At 38.5% G+C, this 15,837-nt stretch overlaps 1 protein-coding gene across 22 annotated transcripts in view; it reads left to right on the plus strand.

Annotated features, from left to right (window-relative positions):
* Window positions 1–15,837, plus strand: part of PTK2 (protein tyrosine kinase 2) — a 222,910-nt gene that overhangs the window by 117,025 nt on the left and 90,048 nt on the right. For all 22 annotated transcript variants that reach the window (XM_042786022.1, XM_042786023.1, XM_042786004.1 and 19 more), the window contains one exon: window positions 15,733–15,812. In XM_042786022.1, coding sequence (XP_042641956.1) covers window positions 15,733–15,812 — 80 coding nt within the window. The remainder of the gene's footprint in view (window positions 1–15,732; window positions 15,813–15,837) is intronic.

Genomic DNA, 15,837 nt, shown 5'->3' on the forward strand with positions numbered 1-15,837 from the left:
GTTAAGGCAACCCCACTGACTTATGAAAATAAGGCAGGAAAAGAATTTGAGCAGTAACACTGCATCACAGAACAGACCTACAACAGAGAGGGATGTGGAAGAACAAAGAAAGATGATTTTTCACATTCTGTTCCTCTCGTCATTCCTGCAACATTTTAACATCCTCTTTTGCTAACCAAAGCTCTCGGTCAGACACATCATGTTATATATAGGCAAGAACAACAGAAAATACATAAGTCATACATGCATAAATCATAGGTAACTTGAGCTTTCTGCACAGAAATAACTCTTGGAGATAATGAACATAGGACCCAGTTACAGAATTTTTAAAAATCCCAACAAAATAACACTTCTGTAATCAAATTGGCTTGTGTAGATGTGAAAGTCAAATACATTTCTGTCTCATGTGATAAATGAAAAAAAAAGATTTTGAGGACCAGATGTTGCCCGTGACTAAATCTTGCATTTCAAGATCAGGCTGAGAACCTATTACTAATTTGACAACATCTAAACACATGTTGTCTGACTTATTAAAAATGTACAACATCAAATTAGAAAGTTCATGGAGAAGGAATAGAAATACAGTGACCTCTGTCACCCATGCACTGTTCATTGATTTTAGAAAATGTAATTATTTTTCTTGAATTTGAGTTGCAGAGCAGCAGTATTGTTGAAAAAGAAGCTGAAAGTTTGAATAGAGACTGAATCCTCAAGTGATCCTCATCTTCCAGAAAAGCACAGAACATTTGTAAAGATAACAAGATGTTACCTTAATCGCTGTCAACAGACACAGTTTATTCATACAGCTAACCCAAACCACAATTATCAGGCTGTTAAACTGAAAACTGGCACACGTTTGTAACTTGACATGCATGACTGCTCCCATTCACTTCAATGAGTGCATTGCCCTGTATAAATTGGTGTAAGCATTCACATCTTCTCATCTTGGCCTTACCATGGGAAATATTTTTTATTTTCTTTCCCTTCGTCCCCACCTTTTGAATATTTTAAAGGTGCTCTGACCTTTCTTTGGTTTGGATATTCTTTATTTTCAAGAGTTGAACAAATCAAGAACCTATGACCAGAACTGTTTGTAGTTTGACGTACAGCCGTTTGTAATCAGTGGCGGTAATTCTGCCATCTGCAGTGGGCGTAAGCTGTTCTAATTGGAAGTACAAAACCAGAGTGCCCCTGGTTTGCAATCTGTACAGCAAAGGATTAAATTGGGAGGGGGGAGGAGGCGGCAATGGACAACACATGGACACGGGACGCAGACCATGGAACTGGTTTGTAACATCAGAATTAGTCATAGTAATACTGATATCATGCAGTAAATCAGAGCATCTTGTGTTTCAGGCTCTGCTTCAGCTTTGAGACTTGAGATGGGGGTAGAGTCTGATGCTTAGGTCATTCCTCTTGACCGGAGGAGTTGTCTGTTCAAGACATGTCATTTTACATTCCAGTTGAGAGCTTTGAGAACTCTGATCAACAGACTGGTGCTAAATTGCGTTGTTTTGTTTTGTTTTTTTTACTGATCTGTTTGGAAGGAGTCAAAGGTAGTGGGTGACAGGTCTTCAGAGGTCTCTTCTCTTTTTCTCCATTAAGTGGAGCATTTACGTGGTGCTACTGCATTAGTCCCTTGGGCCCAACTGCTTACAATTTCAGCCAAATTAGGCAAATTGGATCCCACCCAGTGCTGTTTGAATTGTGAGGTTAAAGTATTGAAAAATCAGGAAATGCCAGATTTATGATTGTCTGCACAGTTGGCAGATGCTTGCTGCATAGGTTTTATGTGCCAGCCTTCAGTTGTATTGTATACCCAAATCTGAACCAAAGTGAACTCTAATCCTGCTGCCAAAACCATGAACATGAAGTACACAGGATTGCTGAGTAAAAACACTGTAAGCTAATTTTTATCAATAAGCAACCTCCTTTTTTTCCTTTTGTTGTGTTGACTGTTTTGTAAATCTCAATAGATATACCTGTATTTTGTATGGATTTTTACCATTTTTCAAGAAAACTTCAGAGGAAACAAGCATAAAGGTACAAAAGGAGAATTAAATTCGGGAGTTTTTTTCAAGTAATGGCAATTAGACTTCACATATTTCTTGTACTTTTTGGGAGCATTTCCAGTTGCTTTAAATAAGTGTTGGTGAAATTCAGCGCGAGTGTCTTCTTTTTTCCCCCTGTTCCAGTGACATGGGTGTTGGGAGGTGAAAATAAAGGGGGGACAGACTCCTCTCCTTTGCCTTAATAGCTGAGCGAGGAATGAAAGCCGTATCTCACATCAAGATAGAATACAGCTTTTAAAAACATTCATATAATGAGAATCAGACGTAAGCTACTTGAATTGCCTTCCTTTTATTGTGGGACAAGAGCCTGCACACATTTATCCTTGAATAACATGTTAGCCTCCAGTAATTGGAGATGGTTTATCCCTTGATGAAAAGGGAGTAAGTATCTGTATGGGGTGGGGGGAACCAGCTCTTAGGCATCAGCTGTTCCATTGTTACTGTCCTTGCACTTCAAGCAGACGACTTTTAAAGTAACTTTTGGGGTTTTTTAGATCCCAGAGAACATGAAAAGGTTGTTTTCATCAGTGAAGGATTTTTCTCTGTGCTGCCTTGTTTAGCCTATGGTGTGGAGCTGCCCTGGAGGTGTACATATATATAATAAAGGAGACCATAGGACTGGACCATGTTTTAGATTTGCTTTTTAAAATGAGCCAAAGCCTGTGTAATGCACAAGAGAAGGAATTGCAAGCAGAGGGAGAATGATCTCAAAAGTTATGGCAGATAAATTATGTTCTGCAAAAATTGAGCTGAATTCTATGCCACATGGATTCTGTGTTTCACCAGACAAGTACAATGCAGGTTCATTTTCATAAGAAAACTTTTTTAAAAAGAAAAGAGAAAAAAGTGATACTTTTTTTTCTTTTAAAAGAAGGGGGGAGAAGAAGAAAATTCTCTAAAGAAAGAAGAGTCAAAGTTTCTTGTGGACAAATGTCACTTTTTTTTGTCCTGTATCTATAGTGTCTGTCAGGAGAATCTTAACACTTAAAATGTATTTCCTTAAATGAAAATTCTCTTTTATATTGTGTCAGATAAATGTATCATGCAAATAAAATTATTTTTATAACACTATCCCCCAACATGTAGGAAATTTTAAGTCCAGGCAATTACTGTAATATGTTAATGATTAAAGTTTTATAAGGCTTAGGTGCATGAGATATAATTTGTAGTGCAAGATGGGAATTAGGCTCTTTAACCTAATTAAATAACAACATCTCTCATACCCTAATAAAAATAGGAGACCTAGAGCAAATGACTTTGACAGGAAGAGCTTTGAAGAAAACCAAGGACATAGAGAGAAAAGCTGGCATTGTTCCTGATGCTGGCAGCTTGTTTAAAACAAAACAAAAAAAAGATCTTTCAGGAAGAGTTAATGGTTGACACATAAACTGTGCCCTACAGGGAAGTGGTAATAAATGTATAAATTGCAGCTGCTTAAAAAGATATTTTTTTAAAATATTAAAAAAAAAAAAAAAAAAAAAAAAACGACAAAAATATAAATCTCACTGAACATCACCTGCCTGCTCCTAGCTTGCAAAAGTAATTATAAGTGAGATATCCTTCAGAGGGGTCAGTTTCTCGAAACTGCTGAAATTCACAGCACCTCATAAAGTACTCATTTTTAAACTGTAAATGTTGATTTATACTCTCAAAACTATGCTGACATTCTTGTAGATCTTGCTGTTCGTATAGTTACGTAGCTACTTTGGTATCTTCCAAATGTTGTGTGTCAAATATCTGCGTTCTGTTAGCAGCTCTATATGATAGGAATGTAAAACTCGTATTCCTAAATACCTCTTAAATAGTCAGCCAACCTCAGTCCAAAGAAAAATGGCTGCTTTGATTTAAAATTTCCACCTGTCAAACAGAGTGGTGAAAATAGTGCTTGTGGGCTTTCTTGCAGTCATATGTGAATTACTCTTAATTCAAGACGATAAATTTAAAATGCTCACGACAGGTTTCCTTGTACTGATGCATGGATGTCTTTGTTAGTGATCTTGAACAAAATGTTATTCTGATTAGTGTATTAGGTTGTGCATAACGTACATTGGACCCCTGAAAAAAAAAAAGTTGAATCCCACTGATACTTGGACTTACTTGCTCTGTAAAAGCAAAATTCTGTGTCAAAGAGGAGAAGTATAAAATTAGCTGTTAGCAAGGCGTGCTTAGTAGGTTGAGTGCTATATGGCTCCCAAGAGTATAGCCCTACTTTATCGAAGATCTGAGAGGCAGCAGTGTATATTGCAGTGACATCTGGAGATCAGCCCACTCGGACAGAAGGGATCATTTTTAGCCATTCTGTCCGTAACAATGCCTCGTCAGAAGTTGATTTCCCTCCACCCCATCTCTAATGCCCTTATTATTAACAGCGGAGCTTCCAAAATTAGTTAGAGATGTCAAAGATCACCTCTAGATAATACAGAGACTCTGACCTCGGAAGATGAAGAGGAAGAGCAGCTGAGGGCAGATGGCAAATGAATGTTATCCTGATACTGAATCTGTGCTTTTAACTCCACTAGAAGGGGCCAAAGCCTTAATTTTCCCTAATGTAGACTTATCTTCTATAATAAGTCTAATATTATTAGATGGGTAAATAGGGGTGGAAACACATATGTGTTTCTCTCCTGTGCATATTTTAAAAACTACCATTATGATCATTAAGATGGCTCCTAAAAATACTGATGACATTAAAAGCATGCTTTGGGCTTTCGTGCATATGGTACTTCATTCAAAGCAGATGAGGCACAAATCTTTGAGGGGTAATTTTGCGTAAGATTTCTGAAGCTCTAGTAATGCAGGTTGGGACCCTGTTCTTTCAAGCTGATTATTGTGACTCTGCAGTGCGGAAAGTTCCGTGTCCTACGGGAGCCTGCTGTTGGGAAACGAGGGCGGGCTCCGCTGTGAAAAGATGGAAGAGCCATCTCCTTTTGCAGTCTGGTGACTACAGATATAAGCAATTATAGAGTAACTGTTCCGTATTCATCTAACGATGTATCTGTCCCAGGGTATGTGACAGCATTTCTGTGGTGCATTTAATGCTACAAGAAAAAATACAGTGGAAATTACATAATATTTGAGATAATTATGTCTGATTAGGGTATCATGGAAGAGCTGTGTCGTGAATCGTGGTGGACTTGCATGTGGTACTGCTGCAACTGCAGAACAGAAGGCAGTCTGAACAGCAGTACTTAGAACACAGACTAATACTGTTAATTTTCAATGTGAAATTGTTAATTTGAATGTGAAAACAAATGTGATATATGCTTCAGTTGTTGTCTTGGTCGCATAAGTATTTGCTGAAGATCAGCTTTTCCAGTGGATGTGTTGAGGTATTCTGGTCTTTCGTGTTACAGAAGTTGGGAAATGACAGGAAGAAATTCACTCAACTTCCATAGGACCAATGTCACCGTAAGTGGTGTGTGTTAATGTAAAACAAAGGTCCTAGTGAGCAGTTTCTCTGCTGGCTGAAAGTGAGCTATTGCATACAAAATCCAAACAGTAGGATACCTTCAGGTATTGGAAACTTGAATGTTTAAAAGCAGGTGCTGGAACACACTTGAGCTGTTAAAAAGGAGAATACATAAATAAATAATTATTGCAGATACAGGAAGGTTAAGAGGAAGGTTGTATTTGATAATATAAAAGCTACTAACTAAGCACAAGTATGTAATTTCTGTATATAAAAAACATACATAATTTATGAATATAAAAAACACCAGCTAAAAATACCTGGATAAAATAAATGGACAAAGAGAAAATGATGTAATGTGAATCTTTTGTTTTCCATGCTTCATTAAACTGTTATAATTACGATTCTTATGCTACTTAGTAAATGGAGTACAGAAGACATTTTGTTTCTTTGTTTGCTTATCTAAATATATATTGTAGTTGTGATTTTTTTTTTTTGCTATGTACTTAGTTCTTTAGGGAGTACTTAATCACTGAAGTGGTGTTTAAATGCAGCTTTCAAAGCAATGCCAATTTAAAAAAAAAATTTAAAAGGACTAAGTTGTGTAAGTAGGTCATAGACATTGAAAGTAAAGGAAGAGAAATGGATTGCTTCTTTTTAAATTGTCCTCCTGAAAAATTTGAGATTATCCTGTGGGAAATTTACTGGTAACATTAAATGAGCTGGGAAAGCCAGTGTAGTGGCTAATTATTGGTATTTGCCCTTTTTGAGACACCATTTGATAGTACTGTTGCTAAAGAATTTCCACAGTAGTTACACTTGAAAATTCAATAGAAGGAGTGATAATTTTATTTAATGATTTCTAAGGATATAAACAAATTTAAACATAAAATATATTTTTAGGACACAGCAAGTAATTTTTTTTTTTAATCCCTAAACTCCTAGAAAAGTGTTCAGTGCTAAGTTCAGAGTGATTTTACTCTTGTTTTTAATAAAGAAATTTAAATCCAGCATGGTGTTTTTATGAACTGCACTGGCAAGATGGCTTGTCAGCCTGAGTGAACATTTTTCTGAAATACTGCAGCTGCATAAAAAAATCGTGTGCAGAAAAATGAAGCAGATGGCTTTTGAAAGTAGCAGCTGGTATATAAAATACGAGGCCTGTGATAGATTTCTTAAATCATGTGTGGTAGTGTAGGGCTATTCTCTGATTTCTCCATCTTCACAAACGTGGGGTTTCTTATGTCTTCAATTTCTATTTTAAATTGTACCAGCTGGAATTTGCTAGCCACATATATAGCTAGGAAAGTGCCCATTATTTCCTAGTAAATTTTGAAAAGTTAGAAGTTACACCATCAGTAATTTGCCCATTCAAGTAAAAGAACAAAGATTTTTAAAGTCTGATATCAGAAATGAAACTGGGCTTTTGTTTACGTGCCTTTGTTCCTTGTGAAAAAAGCTTATTAGTTCATGGTTCAGTGTTCACCTCCTTTCTTCTGTCGTGATTTAAGAGTATCTTTGAACTTCTAGTGCAAAGAAGACTAGATACGTAAGAGATTTTTGTTGTGGCTAACAAATGAAGAGTAGTGATGAAATAAATATTTTAAAATATTGGTGGAAATAGAAGGTAAAGTGAATTCTTGCTGAATATCAAGACATTAATGTGTCAGGAAATACATTATGGCATAGAATTATATTGGACTTGTAAATTCTTGTTTGTTTTAAATACTACTGCCCTTTTCTAAGCATGTATTCATTGAACACAAGTAGTGTATGTTGGGGGATAGTTTTGTTGCACTTTTTATTTCATCAGGACAAATAAAAGACTTCTTCCTACCTCTGAGAGATGGATTTATGCTTGGCATTCATGTTTTCCACATATTGCATCCTTTCCTTGTAGTGGACCGTTTGTCGCTGTTGTGACCAAGAAGTTAGCTACGAATGTGAAGCGTAGGTCACACTGTAATTCTTATTCACCAGCCTGTGAACAAGAGGATGCAAGTACAGTTACTTTTTCCAACACCGACATTGTAGTAGTACTAGAAGCCTGAAGTAGTTTTCCTTTTCCATTATGCCATGTTTAATGGAACTTAAATAGGCTAATCCTTTCCCCCTGAAGTGCATACCTGCTTGACTGTAAATCTGATTTAAACTTGTTATAAGATTTACCAAAAAAAATCTGAGTGAGAAGATGCTTAAAATCAACACCACAGTTTGCAGCAAGAAATTATTTTTGTCTCTATCTGCCTTTAAACTGTTTTCCAATATATTTTTCTCTGTAAGTTCAGATAAGCACATTCTGCTAGAATGCAGAATGGGTAAGTGAAAACAATTGTGTTACAGGCAACGTAAATCAAAGTGAGTCACTTAAGACATAATACTTTGGGAGTTTGATTGTTACCAAACCAAAAGTATATAGACTTTTAGCAGTGTCACACTTGAATTCATAATCCTAGCGTAAATCTAAGTGTTTGCCTTGTTAATCTTTATGCATTTTTATTGTTAAAACATTGTGACTGTGAAAGATTTGAGATGACTAAAGGCTTCACATAGTCTTATTACCAGAGCACTTGATCTCTAGTATGTGCTATAACTGAAGTAGCACCACATGGATTTAGCAGGAGTACTTCAGAGGCTTTGCTGGGTTGGTGGAATTCAGAAAGGTTGCTGCTTTGCTGTTTATTGTTTGGCTGGTTGTTTTTTTGGGGTGGCTTTTTCAAAACCAGGTTTGTGTGACAAGTTTATATAAATTAGTGTTCTCTTACAAACTAGATAAAATTAAGGTGCATTAAATATCATCCTACAGTTTTTTCTGGTTTAGCCTTTGGAGAGATCTCATCAGAACAATTAAAATGGGGGGCAGAACACCACCAATTGTACTTGTTCTGCTTGAAGAGTATATCTGTGTAGATGACGTACTCTTCAGCCTTCCTCCAGGCATTGCATACAGTTAACTGAACTTTCAAGCTGTAAGCGAAGGTCTGCACATACCACCAAGGATGGCAGTTCTGCAGGTGTACCACGAGCTCAAAGATAACACGATGTCTAAAACCCACAGATCAGGATTCGTCCTCCCAATTCACTATGAATTCAGAGGCATGTTGACAGAAAAAAATGGTAGAATTCTTTACATTTGTCAGATTCATTTTTGTGTCTCAGTATGTATATAGGCTGTATGCTTTTAAAAATAGGGCCTTTTTTCTCTTGAACAAAGAAAAAATATACTAATTTCTCTCATTTAACTATATTAACAACAACAATAATAAAAATAATAATTGAACAAACACAAAAGACTTCTAGGAAAACTATTCAGTTGCCTTGTGGCAGTGTGCTTAATTACCATTAAATTATCTCTTGTGTCTCTCCCATTTAATATTTGTTCAGGCTTTTTCCTTAGGAGGTTATGCAGTTTGTGATGAACCTCTTGCAAAATTCTTATCTAATCATTGCACAAGCATTCGTTCATGCATTGATCTCATGCCATCTCAACAAGAATAGTCAAGAAAAATTAAAGGTGATAAGAGCCATTTTCATTAGCATTCTGGGAGTAGAAATCAAATCTGCCTTTTTTTTTTTCTTCTTCTTTCCCTTAGACTGACTGAAATTTAAAGAAGAATGTGTGCAGACAGGTTTCTGGAAAAAGCAAGATAAAATTAATACCTTCTATCAATTTATTATCTTTGCTATCCATTATAGGACACTGCTCAATCTAATTAGACCAGAAGATTATATCCATAGGCTTCCTGAAGCTTATAATCTCTTGGTATACCTTCTAAAGTTTAAACATGAAAATAAATAAGTGTACATAATGTATATGCAGTGCTTTATGATAACCAAGTGCAACTATTATTTTGATGGGAGGATGTCATGAGTAATTTTGTTAACACTGTTCTTAGTCACTTGTGGACACTGAAGGAGCGTATTTTTTCTTTCCTCTCATTTCTTAGGTCAATAAAGTAATTTTTTATCCCACTCTCTTGGTTGAATAGTGAATTTGGAAGACTTGAAACTCCACATTGCTGTACCAAGGAACTTCAGAAATAACATACACCAACCCCCCTACCCACACCCCCACACCCCACCCCCGCACAGTAGATCAGCAAGGGAGAGTATCCATTGTCTGAAATGTGAGGTGGAATATATGTCATTTACTGCACCTTCATGAAATATTTGTGTTTGTCCATCTCTTCTGGACTGGGAGGTACAAAAAAATGCACCTTTTTATCTGCTTGTCATACTAACAAAATAATGTACTCAAGTAGGCAACTATCTGCTTGCAGCATTATGGTGAAAATGTCTCAATTTGTCTTGCAAATAAGCAGAGAGTTTTCACAATGCTTATTTTTTTCTTCCAAACTGTTGGAATGAGAAGGGTTTTCAAAATTTTCTTTGTCAAGTTCTGGTGCCTGAAGTTGCAGAGTCAAACTGGGAAGACATGACTGGAATTTTGAAATCTCACAAGCCAGAGGGCCAGAGGGCAAGAGGAAAGAAACCCCAACTTTAAATGTTTGGGTAATGTTGCTTATTTGTTTATGAAATAGTAGTTACTTGAGGCTAGCAGCATTTAAAAATATCTTTGCATGAAACTGAAGATGTTCTTAAGCTGTTTAGTTTAACAAATTAAGTACTTTAGAACTGGAATCTACAAGGCACTGAACTATGAAGATAAATTAATACATATTTGCTCATGATATTCTGGTAGCCTCAAATTAGAATAGTTTCTGCAAGGGGAAGTGTTACATGTCAGGATTGAAAAAATACTTTGCTACAGCCAGTTCTTTCCAGTATCTGAACTGAATACCTCAAGGAATAAGTGGATAACAGCTCTGACATTTTCTGGTGATGCAAAATTGTTGAAATGGTTCAGAAAACTGAATGTGTGGGTGTTGGGTTTTTTTTTTAAGTTTAATTAAATATAAGTGAACCAGCCAATGGATATTTGATTTAGATGGTTGTAAGGCAGGCTAGCCAGTGGATTTTGTGAGCAGGTATATTAATATTTTAGGTGAAATAACTTGGTCTATACATGAAGGTGAGTTCTCAGAAAAAGGATAGAATGACGTGAAAGCTTGTATTTAAAGTACAATTAAAATTCATGTAAACCTGTGGACAAGGAGGACTGTTCTATTGTTTGTACATATTCTGTACGTATAGGAGAGGTCGTTTAAGGTAATAACATGGGAGCCTGAAAACTGTGTTCCTTATTTAAGTCCTCTGAGCTTGGGTCTGACAGTTTTAATGAAGGATAGGTTTCATATCCTTACTGATGAAAAGAATTTCAGATTTAATTTTCTGTTTAAGTTATTACATTGTGCTGTTTATGAAGGCATCTAGATGGTAGTTCTGATTTAAGGTTAAAACATTGGTTATAGAATATTTTCTCTCAGAGGAATACTGTACCATTACTAACAGGTGCAGTTCTGCAGTAGGATGAAGAGGAACTGTAAATGGACGCTAGTTGAGATAAGATACTACTCAGAATATTTGCATTTTTTGTTTTGATTTCAGAAGTGTCCTTTCCAGGGAAACTTCTTCCCATTTTGGCACTTAATGACACTGAGCAGTTCAGACAAGTCAGAAATGCCCAAGCTTCGGGTTTGCCAAGTTTCTTGAAAATGCCTCCAGGAGTCATAATGACTTTGAGTACAAGAGAGATCAAGCTTCTGCAGATTCCAGTGAATGGCCATGAAAATGGTAAAGGGTCTGGAGCATCTCTCCTTTGAGGAAAGGCTCAGAGGGCTGGAACTGTTCAGCCAGGAGAAGAGGAGGCTCATGGGGGATCTCATCAATGTATGTAAATACCTGATGGGAGAGGGCAAAGAGCACTGTTGTTGGTTTGAGCTCAGAGGGCAACTGAGCACCACACAGCTGCTCACGCCCTCTTCCCCCCACCCCCAGCGCTGGGAAGGAGAATTTGAGCAAAAGGCTTGGGAATTGAGCTAAGGACAGGGAGAGGTGACTCATGCATTATGATCTTGAGCAAAAGACAGACTCTTTAGGGGAAGAAGAAAACCCCATCACTTTAATTCAAACACTAACAAAGACAACACTTAACAGACAAGGTGGGACAGTGAGAAACATTGCCACATCTTCAAAACACCTTATCCTCCACCCCTCCCTTCTTCTGGGGGTCAGCTCTGCTCCTGATTTCTTTACTTCCTCCCCCCAAGCAGTGCAGGGGGGAGGGAATGGGGAATGCAGTCAGTCCTGTCTCTTATTCCACCTCTGGGTGGGGGCAACTTCTGACATTCTCCCCCTGCTCCAGCATGGTCCCCTTCTCACAGGAGGCAGTCCTCCACAAACCTTCTCTGACATGAGTCTCTCCCACGGGTCTCAGCCCTTCCTGAGCTGTTCCGGCGTGGGACACCCCCACGTATTGTAGTCCTCCCAGCACTGAACTGGAACAGCAGGGGCTTCTTCCCACAGGGTGCTGGCCTTCTTCGGGCACAGTCACATGCTCTGGTGTGGGCTCCTCCGCAGGTTGGCATCTGCTCCACCATAGACCTCCACGGGTGGCAGGGGGCCCCACCATGGGCTGCAGGGGAGGGTGCACCAGCACACCTCCCCCACCTTCTTCTTTCTTGCACCGACCTCGGTGTTGACACAGATGTTCTTTCAATTCCTCCTCACAACTCCTAACTCCTTCTCCCAGGTTCCCCTTCTTAAATATGTTATCACAGAGGTGCAGCTAATTGGCTCAGCCTTGGTGCAAAGGCGGGTCCAGCTTGGAGCTGGGAGAGCTTCAAAAAGCTTCTCACAGGGCACCACCTCTGTAGTCCCTTCCCTGCTACCAAAAACTGACACTCAAACCCACGACAAGGAAGGAGCCAAGCTCTTTGCACTGGTGCCCAGTGACAGGACAAGAGGCAATGAGCACAAACTGAAACCACAGGAGGTTTCTTCTGGACATCAGGAAACATTTTTTTTTTACTGTAGGAGTGACTGAACACTGGCATAGGTTGCCCTGAGAGGTTGTGGAGCCTCCAAGGTTAGAGATACTCAAAAGACATGATCCTGGGCAGCTGACTCTAGGTGGTCCTGCTTGAGCAGGGCCATTTGACCAGATGACCTTGAGAGGTTCCTTCCCTGTGTAGTTCTGGATGATTCAGATGGGAGAACTCTTCCGTCACTTTATAACATTAGGCAGTGTTTTACACCTGATGCTGAAGAATAGGACCTTAAACTTCTCCTGGAGAAAATATTTATGTAGTGCTTTCTTTGCAGAGTCTTTCAGATTAATGGAATGGAATCTGCTGTATCTTATAAATAAATAGATAACATGATCATTTCACTTAGGTTGGAAAAGACCTTTAAGAACATCAAGTCCAACTCTTAACCTAACACTGACAAGTCCACCACTAAACCTTATCCCTAATCACCCAGATCTACATGTCTTTTAAGTACCTGGAGAGATGGTGACTCACCCACTTCTCTGGGCAACCTGTTCCAGTGCTTGACAGCCCTTTCAGCAAAGAATGTTTTCCTAATATCCAATATAAACCTCTCATGATGCAACTTGAGGCCATTTCCCCTTGTTACTTGAGAGAAGAGACTGACCCCCTCCTCGCTATAACCTCCTTTCAGGTAGTTGTAGAGAGCACAAGGTTTCCCCTCAGCCTCCTTTTCTTCAGGCTAAACAATCCCAATTCCCTCAGCCATTCCTCGTAAGAGTTGCCCTCCAGACCCTTCACCAGCTTCACTGCTCTTCTCTGGACTCGCTCCAGCACCTCAATGTCTTTCTTGTAGTGAGGGGCCCAAAACCAAACAAGTATTTGAGGTGCAGCCTCACCAGTGCCGAGTACAGGGGGACAATCAGTTCCCTAATCCTGCTGGCCACACTATTGCTGACACAAGCCAGGATGCTGTTGGCCTTCTTGGCCACCTGGGCACACCGCTGGCTCATACTGAGGCAGCTGTTGACCAGTACACCCAGGTCCTTTTCTTCCAGGCAGCTTTCCAGCTCCCCTTCCCCAAGCCTGCAGCGTTGTGTGGGGTTGCTGTGACCCAAGAGCAGGACCTGGCAGTTCGCCTTGTTCAGTCCGATACAATGGGCCTCGGCTCATTGATCCATATCCACGATACTTTGTCATGGTTTGACCCAAAAACCCTGCCCCTCACACAAACCCCACACATATGTATTGTAGATACATGGTATGTGTGGTCGTATAACTGACAGTTCTCTCTAATTTATACAGGGTTGTTTGTATCTGATTTCATAAATTAGAAGATGTTTCATCCATTACATCAGTGACTCTTTATTTGGCTAATGCATATATGACTCTCCACTGTGGGACCTTCATGGTTTTGAATGAAAATACAGAATCAGAACAACTTGACTTCCTGGAAGATTCATCTCTCTCTCAGTTTATATCACTTACAGCCATTGTAATTACCAGATATATAGAGTCTGTGCTGTTGAGGGTGGGACTTTTTTTTTTAACCTTTAATCATGTAAATCTTTGTAAATGTTACCAAAAAAACTCCATTAGAAAGCTGTTTCACATAACAAGGTGTTGTGGGGTTTTTTTTAAATGGTAAGCATAATGAAGAAAAAGACAGTTATTAATTCTACAGACTTTGTGTATTACTACCATGGGAATACAGAATGAGTATTTCTATATGTGTATGCAAATAGCAAACTACATGATGCTGAAGGACAATTATTTCTTCCGTGTCTCTCATTAGTATTTGTAGGAGTTGAATTGAGAAGATGTAAAAGCTTATTGTTTTGTCATGTTCAGCACCTGTTTGAGTTAAAATGCAAGAAGCTTTCTCCTGGTGTTGCAGCTATTGTAGTAATTTATATTTTCACTCTTTCACATCCTTCAATAACAAAATTTTTCTGGCACTTCATAACTACGAAGGTCTTACGTATTTGTTGCTTTGTAGTCTAGGGCTGGATCCAGCTGTCACACTGGTGGTGAGAGAATGCTGTGATGCATGCTCGTGTGTTACTGGGAGGATGCTGACTGGAGAGAACCTCCAGCTGTTGAATCTGCTGCTGTAATTCCTTATCTTTTAAATTATGGATTTCATAGTGGTAGCAGTATGAAATAGTTTTTCTTGCAGCTTGTCATCGCTCAAAAAACCATTTTGTGAAGTGTATTGCTTTCATAGTATATAATCTTTTTGATCTGCAAGTCAGTTGTGGATTTTTGTGATATTTCAGGACTTTCTGCAACTTTGGGCTTTCTTAGGCTTTAGGATCTCAATAGCAAGTTTATGATTTCATGAGATAGAGGATAACATGAGCCATTAAAGACAAGTTGTACTTCTGTAGAGATATGCTACTGGTAAAAAATGCCTGTTGCACGGAAGAGAGGACTTGCAGAGTTAAGTTCTTCAGCAGTAGTTTTGTTCTCTCTTACTGTCTTTTTTGTTGTTGTTGTTAGTAACTGTATAAAGTGCTTACTCCAATGTGGTGAAAGTATTACTTACAAAATAAACTTTGTGCCTACATCATTGTTAATAAATAAAGCAAGTCCTGGACACGTGATGAAGCTTTGGCCCACCGCAGTCCGCCTTGTTGAGTACTCAGTGTGCTCTGTGGTCCGGCTTTTGCACATGCCGCATTACTGCTCTTGTAGACTGTGCCCCAGCGCGACCGGGGTCCCGATGTGCTGGTTTGGCCTAACCATCCTTTTCAGGAGGGATTACCATTTGACCTCCTCCAGGTCGGAGCACACTCCTTGGTCTATTTTGTGTCCTACTGTAGATGGTAGCCATCTAGTTTCACTCTTGTTTCTTCTTGTTGCTAGTTCAAACATTAAGTTAGGATGTAAGATGATTTTCACATACTACACTTTACTTACCACTATTTTTATTTTCACAGCAATACACATACATTTGTCTGGTTTATATGCCTGATGAGATGCACATACAAAATTAAAAACTGTTGACCAGGATGGTTCAAGCATACAGTGTGTGTTCACATATCTTGAATGCAGGTGCAACCATCTGCTCAGGCTCCTGTGAAGATTTTTATTATATTTAATAAAACACAGGTAGTATTGGTGTAAATAAGGAATTTTTAAATCAATTCATTGCTTTCAAAAGGGTTTCTTACAAAAATGCAACTCATTTGTGGAGAATATGAACGTAATTTCTTTTTTCTCTTCATGCACTGCAAATAGGCATTCCAAATAATTAAACTTAAGACGTATTTATTCTAAAGTTGATTGGGCAGCATTTTAGTCTGTATTGGAGCTGAACTGATCTTTCTGTGATGCATACCTGCTTCTTTTGCTGTAGGTGAAAAATGACTATATGTTAGAAATAGCAGATCAAGTGGACCAGGAAATTGCTTTGAAACTAGGTTGCCTTGAAATCCGGTAAGCTGATAATTTCATTTATTAT

The sequence above is a fragment of the Tyto alba genome, unplaced genomic scaffold (genome assembly GCF_018691265.1).
Source record: "Tyto alba isolate M040663 unplaced genomic scaffold, T.alba_DEE_v4.0 Super-Scaffold_9, whole genome shotgun sequence".
In the NCBI taxonomy this organism is placed as follows: Eukaryota; Metazoa; Chordata; class Aves; order Strigiformes; family Tytonidae; genus Tyto; species Tyto alba.